This window comes from Cyanistes caeruleus, chromosome 20 (assembly GCF_971803275.1).
Source record: "Cyanistes caeruleus chromosome 20, bCyaCae1.hap1.1, whole genome shotgun sequence".
Taxonomy (NCBI): Eukaryota; Metazoa; Chordata; class Aves; order Passeriformes; family Paridae; genus Cyanistes; species Cyanistes caeruleus.
Window position 1 is genome coordinate 2030596 of NC_141720.1, and position 22097 is coordinate 2052692.

At 50.9% G+C, this 22097-nt stretch overlaps 1 protein-coding gene and 1 long non-coding RNA gene across 4 annotated transcripts; one reads left to right on the top strand and one right to left on the bottom strand.

The window, feature by feature from the left end:
* Nucleotides 1–202: 202 nt before the first annotated feature.
* On the top strand, nucleotides 203–17404 carry TMEM268 (transmembrane protein 268). Of its 3 annotated transcripts, XM_023938080.2 has the most exons (10): nucleotides 442–662; nucleotides 2403–2711; nucleotides 4312–4421; nucleotides 4897–5004; nucleotides 6608–6757; nucleotides 7627–7737; nucleotides 9106–9183; nucleotides 10028–10213; nucleotides 10970–11139; nucleotides 16993–17404. In XM_023938080.2, exons 2-10 carry the CDS (start codon nucleotides 2612–2614, stop codon nucleotides 17012–17014), a joined length of 1035 nt encoding a protein of 344 aa, XP_023793848.2. In that variant the 5' UTR covers nucleotides 442–662; nucleotides 2403–2611; the 3' UTR covers nucleotides 17015–17404. The 3 variants fall into 3 exon arrangements, with proteins under 3 accessions (XP_086714291.1, XP_023793848.2, XP_086714293.1); XM_086858165.1 differs by lacking the exon at nucleotides 16993–17404 and having other exon boundaries at nucleotides 203–662; nucleotides 10970–11292; XM_086858167.1 differs by lacking the exons at nucleotides 442–662; nucleotides 16993–17404 and adding an exon at nucleotides 1707–1872 and having other exon boundaries at nucleotides 10970–11292.
* Nucleotides 8400–21857, bottom strand: LOC111936879 (uncharacterized). The gene is made up of 4 exons (XR_015278164.1): nucleotides 21774–21857; nucleotides 21223–21280; nucleotides 21039–21104; nucleotides 8400–12352 (listed from the first exon to the last, which is right to left on the bottom strand). It is a non-coding gene; the product is annotated as an uncharacterized LOC111936879 (long non-coding RNA).
* Between the last annotated feature and the right edge of the window lie 240 nt (nucleotides 21858–22097).

The following is a 22097-nucleotide window of genomic DNA, read 5'->3' on the forward strand; positions in this document are numbered from 1 at the left end:
ATCCCGCTCCTGTGTGCTTTCCATGACCTTTTGATAAACAGTGACCTCTTGTCAGCCTTGAGATCTGTGTTTGCCTCTTCTGATGTCTCCAGCCCTGTCTTGGGTGTTTGCCTTTGACAGAAACACTCACAGGAGCTGATGTGGTGCAACTGTGGGATCTGTAGTTCCTGAATCCTGCCTGCCTGATCCAAGAGGAGGAGGAGGAAGAAGAGAGCCTCCTGTCTGTGCCACTCTTCATCTCTTCACATTCCTCAGGCTCCAGCTCCAGCTCTGGACCCCCACCCTGCTGAAGGTGAGGAGGACAATGTCCCCCCATGGCCGTGCCCTCGGTGTGGGAACACTTTTGAGGAACTCCAGAGGGTTAAAAGCAAATTTGCGAGCTCAGCCTGGCGGGACAGTCACATGCAGCAGGGAGATTTTGCAAGTCGGTGCTTGCAGCTCAGGGTGAGGAGAGGGAGGCAGGGGCACAGGCCTGGGTAATCCCTGCTGCCAGGAGCCACAGGGGACAGAGGGACACAGGCTGGCACCTCCCTGCTTGGGGGTGGCACGGTCTGACACCTCTGTGCAGGGCAGAGGGGGACAGTGGCACACAAAGGACAGGCAGGAGGAGGAGGAAGAGGAGGCTGAGCTGCATCCCCAGCACCAGGAGTGAGCTGGAGCAGGTAAGGCTGTGCTGGCTGCCCTGGGAATGAGGCAGAAGGATCTGCTGGGTGTTTCTCTGCTGTTTAGTCAGGGCTTGGAGGTGTCCAAAAAAAAGAAGGAAGTCAATTCACCAGAGGGATGTTGGCATTGCATAAAGATTAAGAAGAAATTTGGGGAGCACAGAGGCTGGGAGTGCAGGAGAAGAGAGGCTGCTCCTCGAGGTGGCTCGGGAGGGATCAGATGTTTGGGGGGACCCAAATCCCCAAATGGGCAGTTCTGCAGGAAAAGGCAGCAGAACCAAACTGTGCTGCATTAAGAGGTAAAGCAAAGCTGCTCTGGCTGAGGAGCACATGGGGAAGGCTCTTTCCCTCCTGGGGATGGCTGAGCTGCTGCACCTTCACTGTCACCTCCACAGGCCCAAAAATTCTCATCATCTGAGCCAGAGAGCCTTGATCCATCTCCAAATGGATGTGCAAGCAGCAGCAGGGTGGTTGGTTTTAATCAGGCTTTTCTTCAGTTTCTAATTAGTTTTTTTTTCTTTTGTTTCCCCTGTTTTTTCACTCTTTGCTTCTGTCTTCTGTGGGCTTTTCTGTCTTGGTTTTACACTCCTTTCTGTTGGATGGCAAAAGAGGGAAAGGAGTGAGAAAATCCAGTCTGAATGCACCTTTTGGTGCTGGGATGTGCCCTGTAGTCGTGGTGCTCATGATCCCCATGGCAGAGCCGTGCCCAGGGGAATCTCTCCTCCCCTGTGCAGGTGGAGAGAGGGTGCTGTGCCCATCCTGTTTGCCCACACTCACTCTGATCCTTTAAGAGGGACTTTTCAATCCTTTTGGGGTTTTTTTTACCTGTGATCAGATGAATTTCTCATGTTGTTTCTCATGCCTCCATTTCCTTTCTGTCATTCTTCAACCAGGGACTGTTCTGGCTTTGTGCAAAGGGGTAAATACAGCCACAACCATCAGAAAAAAAATAAAGTCAGAAACAAAACAATCCCCTTTGGAAGGAGAGTGGGTGAGATCTGTGAGGGATCCTCCCACCAGGAGACAGCAACAGGCTCCTGGTTTGAGCAGAGGTTATAAAGTAAGTGTTGTTTTTGGAGAGCTGGAGTGGAAAGTAATTGAGAAATAAACTCCAGAGTCTTCCAAGCATTTAACAGTCGCCCACAGGTGCTGGCAGGAGGTCAGAGAGCTGTGTCAGCAGGGAAAAAACACCTGGAAAACCTTGGGCATGGTGAGTGCTGTGAGAGCTTCCCTGAGGAGAGGGGAGAGGAGAGGGAAAAGGGAAAGGGAGGAGAGGGAAAAGGAAAGAGCAGAGACCCTGAAAGGCTTCACTGCTGCTGGGTGGGAGCTCCTGCTGGACCCTGCCTTCAGCAGATGCGTTTTTCTGCCTTATCTGCACCTCTCCCATCCCGTGGATCTGCCCCGTGTCACTGAGCAGGAGTGTCACCTCCAGGAGGAGCATTTCCACCAGCTCCAGGTTCTTCTGAAGGTGATGGCAAAGAGGCTTGGCAAGGAGAAATCCTGTTCCTTGCTAATTGCTTGTAAAATGGGATTGCTGACGGATGCCAGGATAATTTAAGAATATTTAAGGATAGCTTTTCCACATCTCAACTAAAAAACAAATGTAAAAAGTGAGTCTGTGTGTACTGAGCTCGCACTGGCCAGCACCAGGTGCTGACATCCCCCAGGAGCACAGTCACTGCTGTTAGCCTTTATTTGCCGTCTCTGCAAGATTTGGGATTTTCTTTTTCCTCTTTTCAGGGCTTGAAAATGCCTCGTGGCTCCTGGAAAGCCAGATCCCCTGGAAGGCAGCAGTGGGAGTGAGGGTTTCACAGTCTGCTCCCCACTCAGCTGCTGGGGGGCTGGTTGGTGCTTCCCAGCAGGGAGAGAGAGAAATGCTGAATTTGAGAGAGAAATGCTGAGTTTCTGACCAGAAAACACTGAATCCTTCAAGGAGAGGCACTTCCAGCATGGCCCAGAAAAGCCAAACTGGTGGAACTGAGAAGAAAGAGTCCTCCCTCCTGTACTCCAAGGGTGATTTCAAGGAAGGAGCCCTGCAGTGGGTGACAGGTAAGGGAGCTTGTTGATAAGGAGAGAGGCAGATCTGAGCTCAGTGTCCTTAAAATAACCACTGACAGATTTTATCAAAGATGCTCTTTAACAGCATCTCACTTGTGAAAGAAACAAAACATTGTGGATGCTTCAGCATTTTGGGAAGGGGAGGGAGATGCTTTGGGGTTTTTTTTGGAATGCCTGATATGCAGGAATGAACAAATCAGCCTATTGAAAAGCAGCCCCCTGCAAGTCCTCTCCTCTTGGCCTTTGAAGCTGAGAAATTTTTGGGAAACATGAACTGTGCTGGGGGCAGCAGGGGAGGGGATTCTGCCCCTCTGTCCCTGTGCTCAGGTGAGACCCCACCTGCAGAGCTGCCCCAGCCCTGGGACCAGCACAGGGAGCACCTGGAGCTGCTGGAGAGATCCAGAGGAGGCTCCAGGGGGATCAGAGGGATGGAGCAGCTCTGCTGGCAGGAAAGGCTGGCAGAGCTGGGATTGTTCACCTGGAGAAGCTTTGGGGTGAGCTCAGTGTGGCCTTGCAGAGCCCGAAGGGGCTACAGGAAAGGAACAGGACACAGGGAATGGCTCCCACTGCCAGAGGGCAGGGATGGATGGGATATTGGGCAGGAATTCCTGGCTGTGAGGGTGCTGAGGCTCTGGCACAGGGTGGCTGCCCCTGGATCCCTGGCAGTGCCCAAGGCCAGGTGGCACACTGGGGCTTGGAGCCCTCTGGCAGCAGGCAGAGCCATGGATGGCTGTTCACTCACACCCCCCACACCCTCCAGCAGGGCCCCATTATTGCTCAAAGTGTCCCCAGGAGAAGCCCAGGGACACCTGGCTAACCCTGGAGCTGCAAAGGGGAAGGAAATTCGGGTGAAATCTTTCAGTGAAGTAGGATCTCAGCTGAACCAGCCACTTCCTTAGGCCCAAACTCTTCCTCTTGCTGTAGCACAGCTTGTGTAAGCTCTCGGTGGATGCCAGATGGGCTGCCTGGAGATCACAGCTCTCCCGTGCTGCTCCTCAAATCTAGGACAGGCTGTCCTCTCACTTTTTAGGCTCCTGACTTGAGTCTCTAGGATGCATCTCTGATCCTGTCCCAAGCTGACACTGGAAGAGCCTTGAGCAGAGCCACGCTCCAGGAACGCTGCTGGAGAGTCTGTGGCTGCTCTAGGGCAGCCCTGCCACATTCCCAAGCAATGGGAATGCTGGAAAGTGCTTTAATTAATGGCTCAAATTGGTTTTTGTGGTGGGTGGGTAATGGTGGGGGGGTCTCCAAGAGGGAAATGAGCCTCAGCACCATGGAGCAGCCTGAGCCCACTGTCCTTCCAGGCATTGCTGAGGCAGGACACGGTTGTGCTGCTGATCAGAGCACCCTGTCACCTCCTGTTACCTCTGGCTGCTCGCTCCTGGGGTGGCTTTGGGCTTTCCTCCCTTTCTGCAGTTTGTTTCCTTCCAGAGGGTCTCAGGCTGCTTCCAGAGCTCCTTAGCAGTGGCCAAGGATTCTGGATCAGTTTAAAAGACACCAGGGTGGTTTGTGTTGTCAGGCTCCCCTTTGCCAGGTGCTGTGGGGTCAAACCTCCCAGTGCTGTGCTCATGGCTCCTTTGTGCTTTTGCAGAACCCCCCCAGGGCCGGGTGCTGCTGGTGCTCAGCATGGACAACACCTGCCCCACCTCCTCCTTCAACATGGACCTTTGTGCTGAGAAACTGCAGTCCCTCGGGGTCCAGGTGAGCTCCCCTGGGAGTTAATTCCAGCTGGATTTGTGTGATTTGCATTTACACCCACGTCCCACATGGCTTTGGGGTTTTTTTTTTGAGAGTTGCTAGTTTCAGTCCAACTTCACTCTATTCCCCGTGGGCTGGAAGTCAACTGGGATGAAGTTGGCTTAAACCTCCGTAAAGAAACACTTTGAAGATAGTTTGGAGCGAATTTTGCTTAAAATTCACTCTGATAGTGCAGAGCATCCCTGGGACATCTGCCTTGTCTTGTCCTTCATCACAAGAAGGCATTTTCTTCCCTTGTGGTTTACCCTGCCCTTCCCAGGCAGGTTTTACTCTGCAGCTGAGGCAGGAGCACAAGTTTTGGCAGCTCTGAGGATGGGATTGGATCTGGGACACAGATTTGTGTTGCCCAGTCCGGTTCTGCTGGGTTTGGGAACCCAAACCGGAGGGTGGCTCTGGTTTTGTGTTTTCTCCCGGGCAGGTGCCAGCAGATCCGTGGAAAAGGCTGATCCAGGAGGGCGTCCTGAGGTCTGAAGTGCGGCGGTACCTGTTCTACAGCTCCAGGGGCTTCCAGATCGCCATGGCTGTGGTGAGGGCACCGTGCAGCCCCAGCACCACGGGCTCCTCGGCCTGGAACTGTGGGCTCCTCAGCCTGGAGCTGTGGGCTCCTCAGCCTGACACTGTGAGCTCCTCAGCCTGGAGCTGTGGGCTCCTCAGCCTGACACTGTGAGCTCCTCAGCCTGGAACTGTGGGCTCCTCAGCCTGGAGCTGTGGGCTCCTCAGCCTGACACTGTGGGCTCCTCGGCCTGGAGCTGAGGGCTCCTCGGCCTGGAGCTGTGGGCTCCTCAGCCTGGAGCTGTGGGCTCCTTGGCCTGGAGCTGTGGGCTCCTCAGCCTGAAGCTGTGGGCTCCTCGGCCTGGAACTGTGGGCTCCTCGGCCTGGAGCTGTGGGCTCCTCAGCCTGGAGCTGTGGGCTCCTCGGCCTGGAACTGTGGGCTCCTCAGCCTGGAGCTGTGGGCTCCTCAGCCTGGAGCTGTGAGCTCCTCAGCCTGGAGCTGTGGGCTCCTTGGCCTGGCACTGCTGGCTCCCCAGCCTGGCACCATGAGCTCCTCATCCCGGCACCATGAGCTCCTCGGCCCAGCACCGGGGTTCTTGTGCCCAGGGGGTTTGGCTGGCTAGCAAATCCTGCCTCTGACACCTTCCTGCTGGGCTCCCCTGGCAATCCCAGCTCGCAGAATTCCTGCAGATGGAGGGCAGGGCCCTCTCTCCACCCCGTTGGTGGCAGTCCCACCGAAGCAGGCCAGGTGACCTGCTGAGGTGACAGGCTTGGTTACTAACTCGATTTTAAAGATCTGAAGGCGTTCTGGTCCTGATGCTAATTTGGACCAATAAATCAGTCAACTTTTGGTCTTGTTTGTCTTCTTCTGGTGAAGGAAACTCCTCCAGAGACTCAGCCATGAGCATCTGCTGTGAGGCTGGTGCTCTGCTGAGGGTGTGACCAAACCCAAATCTTTGTTTTGATTCCTTTTTTTTTGTTTGTTTTTGGTTTTTTGATAGCCATTATACAAATCTTCTCCTTTCATTGGTACTGGAGGAATTAATGCTCAGTGTTTTGAGGGGTTTGGTGTCTGTTTAGTGCACCTGAGTTTTGTCATTATGAGACAATGCCTTCCCCTACATGTCACACCTGCTCCCAGGCAATCTCCTGCCTAAATCCATGCTCTGTGAGGTAAAAGAATCCAGTTTTCCCTGACTTTAACCCAGTCCTTGAACCCGGTGTCAGTGCCCACTGGCTGAGCATAATGGAGTGGTCTCTGCACCTCCTTGAAACAGGAACTTTCTAAACCCAGGGACTCTGAGAATTATTATCAATATGCCTCAGTGAGTGCATTTCTTATCTAAATGGAAGAACTCTGTTGAAATCCTTCCTAGGGATGAATCATCATTAATAATTCACTCTTTGTCTTTGGTGAGTGGTGATTTTTTAAAATAAACTAGTGCTCACTCAGTCCTTCCAGTCCTTTCTTTCCTCTATTTATTATTGGAAAGAAGTTTTGTCCTTTCTCACCCTGTGAAAAATCTCATGTGATTTAATTTATAAGGGAGAAGGGACTGCTATTTTCTTCTTCATGTGACTTTTCTCACTTTCATGGGTTTGTGACTCTCACCAGTCTCTCTTTTTTTTTTCCCCAGGTTTTCTACATCTCTCTCTGGACAAACCTTTACTCCACGCTCCAGCTGTGTTCCCTGGGGCACTCCTGGGGGGCCGGTGTGCTGGTGACCCTGGTGGCCCTGGCTCTCACTGCCCTGGTGATCCTGGTCATTGATTGTCACCAGAGGAAGGTGAGGGGGCTCCTGGTGTGGGAGAGAGGGGAGCAGGATTCCTCCTGCTGGGGCATTCCCTAGCAGCAGGCAAAGAATACAATGATCCAGGGACGAAGGAATATTTTTACAGCACTCAGGGAAGCACAAGGGCAGCTGCTCTGTGGGGAAACTGAGGACACCACAGATAATAGAATGTTTTGGGCTTGAAAGGACCTTAAATCTCAGCAAGTTCCACCATCTTCCACCATCCCAGGCTGCTCCAGCCCTGTCCAGCCTGGCCTTGGGCACTGCCAGGGATCCAGGGGCAGCCCCAGCTGCTCTGGGCACCCTGTGCCAGGCACTGCCCACCCTGCCAGGAACAATTCCTGCCCAATATCCCATCCAACCCTGCCCTCTGGCACTGGGAGCCATTCCCTGTGTCCTGTCCCTCCATCCCTTGTCCCAAATCTCTCTCCAGCTCTAGAAGCTTCTTGGAGCACTGAGAGGCCACAACAAGGTCACCCTGCAGACCAACCCTTGAAGAGTGTGGTTTGTGCTCCCACAGAAGCTCTGGCTCCTGCCCTGCTCCTGATGATTCCTCCTTGAATCCTCTGCTGCCTCTGGCATCACTGGCACTTTTTATTTGGCTGAAGAATAATATTGGAAAGTCTTGATTCAAAATCCAGAAGGGGATTCAGAGCAAATAATTTTTCCAAGAGGAAGGCAGACAAATGTGGGGGTTCACAGAGGTTCAGGAAAGGAGGCAGCTGGGGATGGAAGGGTGAACATGACCCTGGAAATCAATTCCACTGTTTTCTTTTCAGAACTGCAGTATTTGGGATTATCCAGCTGCAGTTTGTAGACTTCTGCCATGAATTGTGTTATTTTTCCCTTGCATTCTTTAACAGCTAAACGTGAACACAGATGTGAGGCTGGCAGCTGTCAATGAAATCTTTATCAAACACAACATAATCCTGGGGATTACAGATGTCCTGGATGGGCCACACCACATCCTACAAGTATCCTTTCTGCTGGGAATTGGTCAGATCCCTCCTGGATAAATGCCTCCTGCTGGAGGTGCTTATAGATGTTGTGATCCAGAGGCTGGGATTCCCAGGATCTGCTTTGTCTCCTATGGGATGGTGTGAGGAATTGGGAAGCTTTTATTTTTCCTGTAAGTGGGGATTGAGGTATGCCCAAAGGTGATTGGAAATAATCAGTCTAGAGGATTGAAGTGGGATTCCTTAGGGCAGACAATTATCCCTAAAAATGTGTTATGTGATAATGATGATTCTGCCTATAGGCAGAGTGATAGCAAAGGTCTTATGGAAAACAAACAAACAAACAAACAAACCAAAAACTGCTAAAAAAACAAAAGGGAGAAAACCAAACAGTCCCCCAAAAAGTCTAACATGGAGAAAACAAAATCCCCAACCCTGGGCTCATTTGCTGCTTTTCAGAGATGATTTTTCTGGACTAGAGAGGGAGTCAGGGGAATGAAGAGAGTTTTAAGGCTCCGTGAAGGTGTTAAAGGAAGGTGAGAGAGACACAGAGAGAGACTGGAAATAAAAATGGAGAGGGAAACCAGGGTGAAAGGGACAGGGAACAACTGCAGGAGGGCAAAGTCATTCAGGAGGAGGAGGAGGAGGAGACCCTTAAAAACCTGAATTCCACATTTATAAACCTTCATTCCACTTTTATTCAAGCCAGCATAGTCCATTAAAGGACTAATCCAGGGAGCCTTCACCTCGACCTATGTGTCCCAAAACTGCAAAGAGCAGCAAATAACCCAGGGATTTACAATGTCTCTGTCTGCTCCAGTGTCAGATCCATTTTAACCCTCTGCATTTTCCATTTTCCTGGATCCCTGTGGTGCTGGCAGCTGCAGCAGATGCACAAGGACAGAGCTCTGGCTGCCCCACAGCTGGCAGGAATCACATCCCCAACACGCTGCTCTTGGAAAACTCTCCTCAACAGTGTCCTCAGAGCAGCACTGAGTATGGCCCATTTTGTAAAAAATAAATGGAGAGAATCCCTGGAAACCAAGGCAGGACAGCAGGAAGGGGTTTAGGGCAGCTGGGTCACTGTGCCCCCCAGTTTATCTGGTTAGGGTCACTGTGATGAGCCATGGGCAATGACCCTGGCTGCAGGAAGTGAGGAGCAGGACTGGCTGCTCTCTGCTTCCCCATTAGCTTGGAGTTTTGTCTTAGCCCAGACCCTCCTGGCTCAAAGCCAGCCCTGGGCTGTGTTATTTGGGTCCTGGCTGCCCTGAGCACCCTGAGGGCATCACCTGCCTCAGCTCTGCTCCCTGGGAGCCCCATCCCAGCATCCACATGGATGGGAGGGGCAGGCACGGAGAGATCCCTTCCTTAACCTGCCCCTTCCAGCTGTGGTTTGTGCACTTCAGCCCCGAGCACTGCCTCCAGGCCCTGTCAGCCCACATCACTCACCTGCAGGGGACACAGGTAAGGGACAGTGGGGACAGCCTGGGGACACAGGCAGGTCCTGCCCTAAAGCCTGGATTAGCTGGGATGGAGGTGGGCAGTGTTTGAGTGCCCTGCTGATGTTCCCCTGCTGTGCACTGGGAGCTGGGCAGACTGGGAGGTGAATAAAGTGCACCTGTCCATGGCCAGTTCAGCAGGAATTTATCCAGACCCTGTGGAATGTGCGTGTCTGGATAATTAACTGTACAGCTTTAATGATGGAAAGTCATCAGGAATGAAAGGAAAATTTTGGAAGCACGTGGCACACCTTGAAACAGCTTCCACCTTGAGCTGTCCTCCTGGAATAAGTGGGATAGCCTGGAGGAGTAGGAATTGCTGGATTGAGTTAATTACATAAAAATTTTGTCCTCTCGGCCTTCAGAAAATGTTTTGCTCTCTGTGGGTGTGTAAATATCCACTGAACTGCCTTTGTGGGGTGAGAGCTGAGAGTCCTCTGAAATCTCCAGGCTACTCATCTCCCTGAAAGCTGCAGCTCAGGGATGGACAGCAGCTCCACCATTCTCACACAGGGGATGGGATAATGGAGTTTTTAAAGACAGGATTCTCCATGCCAGGCTGTGGACACTGCCAGGCCATGGGACGGACACCCAGCTCCAAGTGCTGGACATGGGAAATCTCAGAGGTGGGAAACGTGCAGGAGGAAATTGTGCCTTTTAAACTCTGTCCTCAGGGCACTACTGCTGCCTGGGATGGGAAATCCTGGGAATAAAAACCATGCAGGAGGAAGTGGTCGCCTGTAAAGGCTGTGCTCAGGACACCGCTGCTGCCTGCCCTTGGAGAGCCCCAAAATCTCCTTCTCTTCCAGGCAGGCTTGAGGCACAGGCTGGACAAGCTCTGTGTGGCCATGGATGTGGCAGTTCAGCCCGAGCTGCGGGTGGAGGAGGAGGCTCCATGTGAAGAATCCCCTCTTTTATCCAGCAGGGTGACCCTGAATAAAAACCCTGTGACCTGCAATGAGCTCCTGCACCTCATCCCCGAGGGCCCACCCGAGGTGAGGAGAAATATCCCCCTGACAGAGGCACCAAATCATCCCCCCAAGGCATCTCAGCACCAAAACTCATCTCAGCCATGGGGGACACCACCTTTTTCTCCAGCAGAAGCACCTGGGAGTCCACACACACCTTCTCCAGCACTGGTGCTGCCGAGCTGTCAAAGCTCTCTGAGCAGCTGGGGATAATCCTTGAGGAATTAATGGATTGGGCTCTCCTTGGTGATCCCAAGGGTCCTTTTTGGATGAAAACCTCTCCCCAGGGACCTGGTGCCCCTGTCCAGGCTGGGACTGAGCCATGGATGAGCCCAGCCTTTGTCTCCTCCATGGAAAGTGCCTTCAAAGACTTGTGTCACGCTGAGTAACAAATGTGTCCTGATTCCCGCTCAGCACGGAGCTACCAAAGGGGTGATTTTGATTTATTTTACTGTTTTCCTGTCACTAAGGGAATTCAGTGCAGGTGACATCCCTGCAGATTGAGGCTCTCTGGCTGTCCACAGGCAAAAACAAGCCTGAGGAGGCAGGGACAGAGCGGGCAGGTCCCCAGGGCCACCCGTGGGCCAGCGGTCATTTGGTGTCACCCCCCCCGTGGGGACAGTGTGCTGGCCACAAGGGGATCTGGGCCACTTATCTGTGCCATTGGCTGCTGTCCTGCTCCTGACAGAGTAGGACAGTCCTTGAAGCAGGGAGAAAATGGTGTTTGATGTGTGCTCTGCTCTGCCCACAGCGATGCTCTGACTCCTCTCTTGTTCCCTCCAGGCCATGGCCCAGCAGCTCCTGGTGATTTTCAGTGGATGCTACGTCCGGCTCCTGGTGATGGGCCGGCTCCCTCGGGCCGGGCCAGGGACACACCTGGGCCACAGCAGCATCCCCTGCCTCTGCCAGTTCATCCAGACCACTGTGCTCCACACCCACCACAGCTGGGGCAGGTGACCAGAGGGGGCTGGAAAACACCCAAATAGAGCTGTCCCCACACACACCGGTGTGGAGAAGCTGTGGGGCAGAGAAGGGAGCTGTAATTCCTTGCCCTGGATGTATGAGAGGAAATAGGACTCCAATAAAACATGCAAGAAAGCTGCTGACCTTGGAGAGCTCCTGCCCACCGGTTCCCTCCCCTGTTCAGGATCCAGCTGTTGCTTTAAGGGATAGGTGAAATTCTGGACAATTCTGTGCACACAATTCCCCTCCCTCCCCTCCCACACATCTCACGGGGGCAGTGGGAAGGGAATGGCTCAGCCCTACACCTTGAGTCTCCAGGGACAGCTCCAAGCTCCTGGTGACAGGCAGGGCTGTGCCAGCTGTCTGGGAATGTGCTCCTGCTCTGGGAATCTTCACTCAGCAGCGTCTGGCAGCGGCTCAGCCAAACCAGAGCAGCCAGGATGGGTGGGGCAGATCCCTGCCATGCTGGGAATCCTCTGCCTGCTGCTCAAAGCTGAGCTCACTGGGACAGGGAGCTCTGACACCTGAGCAGCGCAGTCAGGCGATGCTGGAGAACTTTTCATGCCTTGGCTGGGGCAGGGAGAGGGGCCAGGATGGTCCTTGCTGTACCCACCGTGCCAAACTGGGGGCTCTGCTTTATCTGCAAAGTCATTGTGGCTCAAATGTGTGCTTTAAATGGGCCAGGGAGGGAAGATTGGGAAGCAGAGACAGGATTCTCGTTGCCAGCTTGGTGTACGGTGCTGTATTTTGGTGTTTGTCAGGGTTCTGAATAACAAACAGTGTCCCAGAGACACGCAGCTCTGTGGGAGCAGGTGACATCCTCTTGTCCCCCTAATCCCACCCCAAAGCATGTCTGTCCCCTTCTCCAAAGGCTGTCATTTGCTTCTCCCCTCTGCCAGGGGCTGGAATGAATAACAAAACCCAGCGAGGGAAAATAAAGCAGGGAAGAAACTTTTGCAGCTCGGTCCTGGGAGCACAGATGGGGAGTGCAGAGGTGCCCCCAGCTCTGGCTGAGCCCAGGATCCCCGTCCCAGCAGGTTTGGGATGAGGTGCATCGATGTCCCTGTCCCCATGAACACTTACCCGGGTGGTTTTGGGCTGTGGGGATGTCCCTGCTCCTCTGAGGTTTGGCTTGCCCAGACTCCACACCCAGTGTGTGGGTGTTCTCCTCTCGGGTGTGCAGACACGTCCCTCTAGATGGTGCTAAGATAAAGAGAAAAGATGGGTGGTGAGAGGCCTGGGAGGAGAGGCTGCCCTGCAGAGCACTGCCCAAGGTCTCCTGGCCTTGGAGATCATCTCCCTCTCCGTTTTCAACCACTCCTGCAGGTGCTCCTCGTGTCTATTGGCAGCAAACACATCCCAGATTCTTCTACTTCCAATTTCCCTTGTGTGAGACTCCACAAATCCATCATGGCTTTAACCAGTGCATCTGCTCCTATCCATGAACAAGACCAGACAAGTGGGTTTTTAATGGCAGAAATCCGTCCTGGCTGTTTTTCCCACTTTTCCCAACCAGTTTTTACTGAGCAGTGCAGCTCGTCAGCTGAGTCCTCATCTCTCATGCATCATTAACCAGAATCTTAACCAAATTCAAGCACAGATAATGGATGATTTATTGATGTGGGCAACCAAGAGAGAATCCAGCCTGGCTGCCAGAGAAGAGCAAGGATCGTTGAGGATTAGTGCGAAGGGAAGTCTTTTAGATCCACGGCTGAGCAGATTTCACTTTGGAGTCCCACACGGGCAGTAAATGAGCTGTTGAAAGAGAACTGCTGTTAGAAGAGACTTTTAAAAGGAAATAGCCCTGTTCAGGTCTGGCTTTTTTCCCATTAAGTATAAAAAGGGAGAGAGCAGCTCTGGGGAGATGGTTTCCTGCACCCTGCTGGCACCAGGGCACAGCCTGTGGTGGAAGCTCCTTGGCACCAGGTTTTGCAGGCTCCAGGTGTGTGACCCCAGCCCAGCTCCAGGTGGGTTTTGGTGTCAGCCCTGTTGTGTGCACTCAGCCCCAGCAGCTGCCTCGCTGTCCCAGACAGAGGCTGTGACATGTTTTAATTACTCCCCCATCTAGATTGCTTGGCCTGGGCTTTGTACGTGGTTTCTACTGATACACTGAAGAAAGATTCCTTTTGCCAAGTTTTCTTTCCAAGAATGGCTCAGCTCCATTTGTGATGAACCCATAAACTGGATTAAGAGCTCAGGGACAGATTTTCTAGCTTTGAAACCCATAATCTGGGCTGGGTTTTCAGAACAGCTCAGTCTCCTTGTAAGCACCAAATTACAGCCAGAAGTGCTCAGCCCTTTGTGGCTTGTGTTGGGTTGCTTGAGGCTGTGGTTTCTGTGGAGAAGCACCCAGAGCTGCAGGATTTTGGAAAAAGCAGGGCAGTTCTCCCAGTGTTGACGTGAAACCAGAATTTTATTGACAAAGAGACTCCCTAGCCTCTTGATTCTACTTTAGATGTGTAAAAATCTCTAAAAAATTAGTTGTCACATTAATCCACGGGCTGCAACAACCTATCATCCACTCCAATTCCTGCTGCCCACAAGCACAGAATGTTACATCTTAAAATTTATCATTAAATCCTCGTGCCACTCTCAGATGGCATTTACCCTGATATCTTCATTTCTAGGTGTTTTATTTCTCATTCTGATTTTCTGAAAGTCTTTTTTGCCACTCTGCTGGTTCTTCCTAACACTTTCTATTTTTCTGAATGGGGAGGTTTTGCTACTGAGCCTTTCTTTTCTCTTACAAGCTGCCCACTCTTCTGCTTCTCTCTGATTTCTTTCTGGTTTCAGGTTTCAGTCCGTTCACGTTATGAACAGAAACTAAAACTGACTGTTCACATGATCTGAAACAATTTTAAAGCCCAAATTTTCCTTGTCTGTAAAAGCTGTGGTTGTGTTTTTCGTGTGGCGTGGGCACCAGTGCAACCACACCAGTACAAACCAGTGGCCAGGCAGGGACGTGGGACAGCAAAACACTCTGTGGTTCAGGCTGTTCAGTTTAAATAGTTATTAATTCATGAAATTGTGTTTAATTCCTCCTCCTCACCTCAGTGAAACCATTGCTTTGGGATTAGTTTGGGATGTTAATCGGGGATTGGGGAAATTTTAAGGTCTGAGCTGTGCCTTGCTGAGCCCAGCATGTCTGGAGCCAGAGGGAAATCTGTGCTAAAGGATTTATTAGGGGCACAATGGGCTCTGCATGGCTGTTGCTACTTTTAATTCAGGAAAAAAGACCTATCCTTACTATTAAAAAGTGAAAATTGCCTGGTGTACCCCATGTTTTGGGCATAGCTCAAGGATTGATGCATCAGTTCCAGGGTGTGTTTTACTTAAAGCTCTTCCCCGTGGTGGGAGATTTCTAGAAAGTCTCAAAAATTCACTTATTGAATAAGAAAATAACCCAGTAGATTTCATACTCCTGGGGAATTTTTCACTAGGTGGAATTTAGGTGAAAAACTGAAGGAGAAGTCGTAGGACTTGGTGGTTTCCATTCAGATTTTTTTCCAGTGCCTTGAAAAGGAGCAAAAGGTTGGTCCTCAGCCAGGGCAGTGTTTATACCCTGTTAGAGACACAAATAAATGTGATTAACTCCGGGGGAACTACATCATCATGGAGCAGCCACTGCTGCTGTGGTCTGTCAGCCTTGGGAGCAAATTAAATCAGAACTCTTGCTGCTAACTTAGGTGGGGCTGAGGGTTTTAAGGCAGGCCAGGGATTTAGCTGTTAATATTAATGGAACATTTATAGAGAAATTTGGGTGGCCTCGGGCCAGGCTGTTGGCTGCACACCTGAGGTGACTTCTACTCGTGCTGGCTTTAAGTCTCTGGCATCAGCTGCCCTGGGTTTAATATGGTTAGCCTGGATTTACAGCATTGTAAGTGGGCCTGAAATCAAGTTTGCTGTGCCTATTAGTGGGTGAAATTGATGTCTTTGCAGAGAGCCCAGCCAGCCAAAACTTCTGCAATGCTGAAATCTCAGCGTGGGGTTTCAGAAACACCCGGCAGGTTTGCAGGGGGACTTATGGTGTGGGTTGTGAAGCCTGGAAAATCCCAAACCTGTTTGGGATGTTGCCTGATGCAAACTGATTTCCTCAGCCTGAGCACAGGCAGGGGCAGGTCACAGAATGAGAACAGTCTGAGGTGGAAGGGTCTCCAGAAGCAGGGAATGTGGGGTAGGAGCTTTGCAGGAGCTGGTTCTGGAAGGGACAGGGGATATCTCCCTCTGTGTCCTGGGCAGCTGGGGAGGCACAGGTCAGTGCAGGACCCCAGGGCCATCCTGCCAGCCCCCTGCAGCCAGGGAGCCTCCTGAGACCTTGGCAATCCTCACTCTCCCTGGGACATCTAAGCAGGAACAAGTTGGGTGTGCGGGGTAGGGCAGGAGGCACCAGCTCTGCTCCAGGCTCTGCTCTCCATTCCTCATTTTTCCACCTCCTGCTCAGCTAAGGAATTTTCCTCCCATTTCAGGGACTGCCCTTTGTGCTGTCTGTGCCCCACAGAGCAGCTGGTGTGGAGGATGCTGCTGGCTGGATCCCTGAGGAGATGTTTCCTCGGTTGCCAGCTGGCAGCACCTTTGTTCACTCTGCATGGGAAAAGGGAAACAAATCCTCTGAGCAGCCCCTGTTGTGGGAATAGCCAGGCCTTTGGGAAAAAGCTGGAATTTGGTGACTCTCTTGTAGACACTGGCCTGATATTTATATCTATATTATATAAAAGATATTGTGAGGAAAGGTTGGGAGGGCTGGGGGTGTTCCAAAGAGAGCTCAGAGCTCCTTTCAGGGCCCAAAGAGGCTCCAGGAGAGCTGGAGAGGGACTGGGGACAAGGGATGGAGGGACAGGAGCCAGGGAATGGCTCCCAGTGCCAGAGGACAGGGCTGGATGGGATATTGGGCAGGAATTGTTCCCTGGCAGGGTGGGCAGGCCCTGGCACAGGGTGCCCAGAGCAGCTGGGGCTGCCCCTGGATCCCTGGCAGTGCCCAAGGCCAGACTGGACAGAGTTTGGTGTAGTGGGAGGTGTCCCTGCCCATGGCAGGGGTGGGATGGGATGAGATTTGAATTCCCTTCCTAAACCTGTGAGTCTGATTTAGCTCCACAACGCTCCTTGGAACAGGATTCTAGGATTATATTTGTATAGAATTACACATTATATATTTTAATGTAATATACAAACTATTAAATATTTTCTTCCCTATGCTTGGCACTAGTTTTTGGATTATATTTCCTGCCACCATCCTTTTCCCTGTGCATCCCTGGCCCATTTTAGCACCCAGAGATGCCCATTCCATCATAGCAGGACACTGGGAACCAAAGAAGCTTGGAGCAGTGTTATAAATACAAGCTATAATATTGGCTTTTCACAAAATATTGAAATGAACATCATATATATATCTATATATCTATATCTATAGCTATATATATATATATATCTGTATCTATATATACACACATATTGGTAAAGCGGTTTTCTATAGTTTTTATTTACTGTATTTATATAATAAATATTATATTTATATAATATTTATAAATTTATATATCTAAATAGATTTATATAATACATATAATATATTATATAGAAATATTATATATAATATTTTACATTCATATATTTATATAGTTATATATTTATATATAACTATATTTATATAGAAATATATATTTATATAGAAATATCTATGTTTATATTATATATTATATAGAAATATAATATATAATATTTTATATTTATATGGAAATGTAGAAATAGATTTGTATATTTATATGTTTATATATTTAGTTATTTATAAATATATATATATATATATAAAAATATACTTTATTTTTAATTTATTTATCTACAAAACTCAGGCATTGTAGTGGAATGGCTTGAAGTGCTTGGCTGAGATAACATCCAGTGAACAGATGATGAGGACCCCGCTGCTGACATGCCAATTATCAACACCTACTGTCTGTGGAGAGAATGGACCAAAGCCCAGACTGAAGATGAAGATGATGCATTAAAACCACAGCCAAAAATCACCCATGCTCTAAAAGGGAAGACCCAAGGAATGGCCATGCAAAAGTTCCTGGAAAAGTTAGAATATGCAGAATTTTAACGAATGTGCAACAGGCTGATGCAATGGAAGTGATCTATAAATTGTGTTTCCAAAATAGGTGTGTTCTTGGCAGAGTGCCAAGCACCCTTTGCTTTATTGTCTTTATATCCTATTGTCTTTTTTTTTTTTTTTTTAATAAAACCTTTTAAAATTTACCAGGAAAAGTGAATGTCGTTTTTCACAGCAGCAACAGAGCAGACTTTGCTGTAAGCACCATCCTTCTCTTCCCACGGTGGGTGCCATGCTGAGTGTGGAATGAGTTTCCAGGTCTCTTTTTGTCTTGAGTAAGACATTTTTTCCTTATAAAAATAAAAGTGACCTCATCTCAGTTGTTTTGTGAGCATGGCCAAGACGGGTCACGTTCCTGCTGACGTCCAGGTCCTTCCTCCCTTGCTGGGCTGCCAGGAGTGAGGGCTGCAGGCAGATAACTGTGACCAGGCCTGGATTAATTTCTGTTTATATCCCACACCCAGCACTGGCCTAGAGTGGAAATTCAGCTGCGTTGAATAAAACAAGAGACTTAAAAATAGCCCGGGTTACCGGATCTGAGCTCCCCGCTCTGGAACAGCTCATTCAAGAGCTTTACGTTTCCAGATAAGCACCTTACTGCTCAAACAGCTGCTTCCACTTGGCAGTCTGGGAAATGAGCATTATTTACGGGCTGGAAAAGCAAAGCAGCCCAGGTTTGTACAGCTCTTGATCTTTAGTGGGAATTCCCAGTTTAACAGCAGAGCCGGGGGAAAGGGCTGAAGGCAAAATCTTGAGCAGCAGCTTGGAAAGGGATCCTGGTTCTGGTCCTTGGGCAGTTGGATGTGAGTCAGCAGTGCCCTGGAGCCAGGAGGGACATCCCTGTCCTGGGGGATCGGGGACAGCATCACTGCTCAGGATTGTCCTGCTCTGCTCCAGGCTGGGACAGTTCTGGGCACAACAATAAAGGAAGATCTAAAGGTGTGAGTGTCCAAAGGAGGGACACGGGGATGGGAAGGGTCTGGAGGGGCCCATGAGGAGCAGCTGAGGGCACTGGGATTGTTCAGCTGGAGCAGACTGAGGGCAGAGCTCCCCGGGGGCTGCAGCTCCTCCCGAGGGGCAGCTCCGCTCTCTGCTCTGGGACAGGGACAGCAGCCAGGGAACGGCTGGAGCTGGGCCAGGCCAGGCTCAGGCTGCAGAGCAGGGCAAGCTTCTTCCCCCAGAGGCTGCTGGCACTGCCCAGGCTCCCCAGGGAATGGGCACGGCCCCGAGGCTGCCAGAGCTCCAGGGATGCCCAGGCTGGGATGTTGGGGGGTCTGGGCAGGGCTGGCTGATCCTGGGGGTCCCTCCTGCTCAGGGTTTGACATGCTCAGCTCCATAGCAGCAGCTGCTTGCCCTGCATCACACACGAGGCACGGATCTTTCCACACACCAAGGGAAAAAACATCCTTTTGAACATTTTTTTCCCTCAGGCCTTGTCTCTGAGGGGTGGATGACTGGGAAAATGTGTGTCCCTGAGGGTTGGTGACAATTCCCTGGGTGCTGTCAGTGATCCAGGCACGTGCTGTACAAGAGCTGCAGTGCAGTCACTGCTCAAGCAGAGCAGCCACACACTCAGTGACACACTGGGGCTTCAGTGCAGGCTGGGTTTATGTGTGTTACAGCTCCTTATCAGTGGGAAACGGGTGATAAAGGCATCCCTGGGTGTGTGACAGCCTTATCACCGTGCAGGGAGCAGCGCTGACACAGCCGTGCCCTGCGGTGTCACACGGATCGGGACACGCTGATAAAGCTGCTCTGGGAAAAGCCCTTCCCTGCACTGAGCTCCAGGGCTTGTCTGCAGGAGCTGGGTTTGCAGAAAATTGTGGAATCATCTTAAAATCATGGAGTGCCCCATCCCTGGAAGTGTCCAAGACCAGGTCTTGAGCAAGCTGGTGTAGTAGAAGGTGTCCCTGCCCATGGCAGGGGGTGGGATGAGATGGTTTTTAAGGTCATTTCCAACCCCCAAAAAAGTATAATACAAAAGGAGAATGTCTTTTTGTTAGGTACAACTTCTGGGGTGGACTCCAAACATGGAAAAGTTTTTGGCCTGGAGGGTCTGCCATGTCTCCAGGCCTTCAGGAGATGACCCTGGTCCTGCTTGGGCTGATCACATTCCCAATTCCACCACCCTGAGCCTTTAGGATTGACAGGAGCCAGGACAGCAACCGGTGCTGGTGACAACCCCAGGGAGCTGTGGGGACCTTGGGCAGCCCTGCTCCCATCCCAGGCAGCCCTGGATGAATCCTCAGTGCCCTGTCAGCGAGAAGAGGTCCCTGCCCTGAGAGGACTCACCACACGTGCATCAGCCAAGTGACAAAAACACGGTCATCTCCTTCTCCCAGCTGTGGGCAAAGGCAGGGCAGAGGGAGCCAGACGTGGTTTGTGCCCTCAGAGGAAGTTGGTGATGAAAGCAGGAGCTCGGGCCTGGCCCACAGTGGGCTGCAGGATTTTCAGGCATCTCTGCTTTTCAACTTTCCAGTCATTTCTGGGTGTTTGGGTGGTTTCTGCTTGATATGGCAGCACTTGGGGATGGGGAAAAGCCCAAAATAGGATTATTTATTATTTATTATTACTGTGGGCTCACAGTGGTGTGAGAGAAACATCCATCAAGGCCCCAGATGTGCTCAGCAGCTGGCAGCTCACTCAGACTGTGGCAGGGGAACCTCCTCAGAGTGTCCTGGAGGGTCCCAGGCAAGGCCCATGTAGCAGTTTGGGGTCAGTGCCAAGGATGGGCTGGGATGTCTGACAAAAGGCTCATTTCTGCTCTTCCAGCCCATTCCCCAGCCCCCAAGCCCTGGCATTCCTGCCTGCTCCAGAGGGACTCAGGTGTCACAGAGGTGCAGAAGAGACAAATCCATTGGTAGTCCTTGCAGGGTCTGTGGGTGTCTCTCTGACCAGGTGGATCTTTGGGAAAGGATAAATGCTAAGAGTTGTTAAGGGACAGCCAGGAAACAAAACTTCTTTACAAAAATCCTCCATATGAGCCAACACAGACGGCTTTGATTGTTCTGCAGAGTTTTGGGCTCTACCCCGTGTCCCCTCTGACTGCTGTCCCCTTCTGCAGGAGCAGCTGGTGATGAAGCACAGACCCAGAGGTGCCTCCCAGAGCCTGGGAGAGCAGGGAAACCAGCAGGAGGGACAAAGTGAGTAATTGTGCCAGCAGCTGCTGCCTGAGTCAGCAGTCAGTCATTTCTGGCCCCCGGGCTGTGAAAAGCCCTTTCTCATGTGGTTGGCGTGAAGGTCACACCGGAGCGGGGTGCTGGGAAGCGCTCCCGACCTCAGCACAACAATCGAAGCAAATTCAAGTTTGTTGAATTTCCCTTCCACCCAATATTTTGTTTCCTGATAGAGCTTTGTCCCCTGTACCTGGACTTGTCACCTGAGCGAGCAGGAGCTGGGGGACTTCTGCTGGGACCGCAGAGCTGTGGGTGATGCTCTAAGCCATTGCTGTTTGCTTTTGTTTCAGCCCAAAAGATGTTTGTAAATGTGTGCCTGACTGAATGGAAAGATGGGGTGGATTCTTTTTATTGTTGTTGTTATTGCTTAATATTTCCATGCATTTTCTGAGATGATTTAAGGGGTGGCTGCTGAAGTCATTTACGGTAACTCCATAACTGAGTAAGTGGAGTCAGGGTCAGAAACTCAAGGTCCCAAGTCTTGTTTTGGATGCATAAATGAAGTGTCCTTGAGGTTTTTTTTTTGTTTTTTTTTTTGTCCTCCCTGGCTCAGATCTGTTTAGAAAAATGAGCAAAGGTTGGAGAAACTTCAGGATCTGCACATCAATCTCACCTTATCCACTCTTTTCTTTCCCAGTGATCTGCACATCCTGTCCCAAGAGAATGCTCCTCGTTCTCCCTGTCACAGACACCGTAAGATATTGGAGAATCTTTTTTAGTTATTCAAGGTATGGAATATAATTATTATTGCTAGACATTGCAAGGGATTTAAATTATCAATTCTCATGAAATCTCACCAGCGAGGAGCCTTATCTCCTTCCAGCCTGTGACAACACAGCCCACAGAGCCTTGTTCCTGTTTAGCAGAAGGAATTCACCTGTCACCTCATTGCCTCAGCTCTCACCCTCCTGTCACACAGTGCAGAGCAATAACCTCTCACTGAAATGCTCATTAGAGAGTGAAAACCCAATCCTGTTCAGGCACATCGCTCCTGAGCGTGAGGGAACGGCTGGAGCTGGGCCAGGCCAGGCTCAGGCTGCAGATCAGGGCAAGGTTCTTCCCCCAGAGGCTGCTGGCACTGCCCAGGCTCCCCAGGGAATGGGCACGGCCCCGAGGCTGCCAGAGCTCCAGGGATGCCCAGGCTGGGATGTTGGGGGGTCTGGGCAGGGCTGGCTGATCCTGGGGGTCCCTCCAGCTCAGGGGATTCTGTGACCTGCTGCAGCAAAATGTCCCCATGCTGTGGGCTTTGTCCCTGCCACAAGCTCAGCTGGGGGTGATGTTGGGATGGACATTCAGGTGCAGAAAAATCCCCCTGTGTGGGAGTTTACTGTACTGGAATAAGATATACCCAGAAAAGGGGTGTCCAGCTGGTGTCTTGGCTGTATCCCATATTCCTGTCTCCTAGCACCTCGTTGGGATGGTCAGGAATTCCATGAACAGCTCACTCTGTCACAGCTGCAGCTGTGACCCTGCTGGGGTGGAAGCACAAGCCATTTATCCATCAGGTTGATCAATGCTGCTTCTCACCCATGGCAAAATAACAAATTGTCTTCCCCACTCTTCACTTCCAGGAGGAATGCATCATCTACAGGCCAACAAAAACAAAATTAGATGCCAATTTTGTAAAAGATGGGCAAGAGAAGGGCTGTAAGAGCTTCAAACCTCCTTAAGG

Bases quoted from the DNA above. Each gene is read 5' to 3' on its own strand.
- TMEM268 (XM_023938080.2), top strand. From the start codon at position 2,612: ATGGCCCAGAAAAGCCAAACTGGTGGAACTGAGAAGAAAGAGTCCTCC. The intron at 2,712-4,311 runs GTAAGGGAGCTT...GTGCTTTTGCAG, and splicing joins AGCCCTGCAGTGGGTGACAG to AACCCCCCCAGGGCCGGGTG. The intron at 11,140-16,992 runs GTGACCAGAGGG...TACAAAACTCAG, and splicing joins ACCCACCACAGCTGGGGCAG to GCATTGTAGTGGAATGGCTT.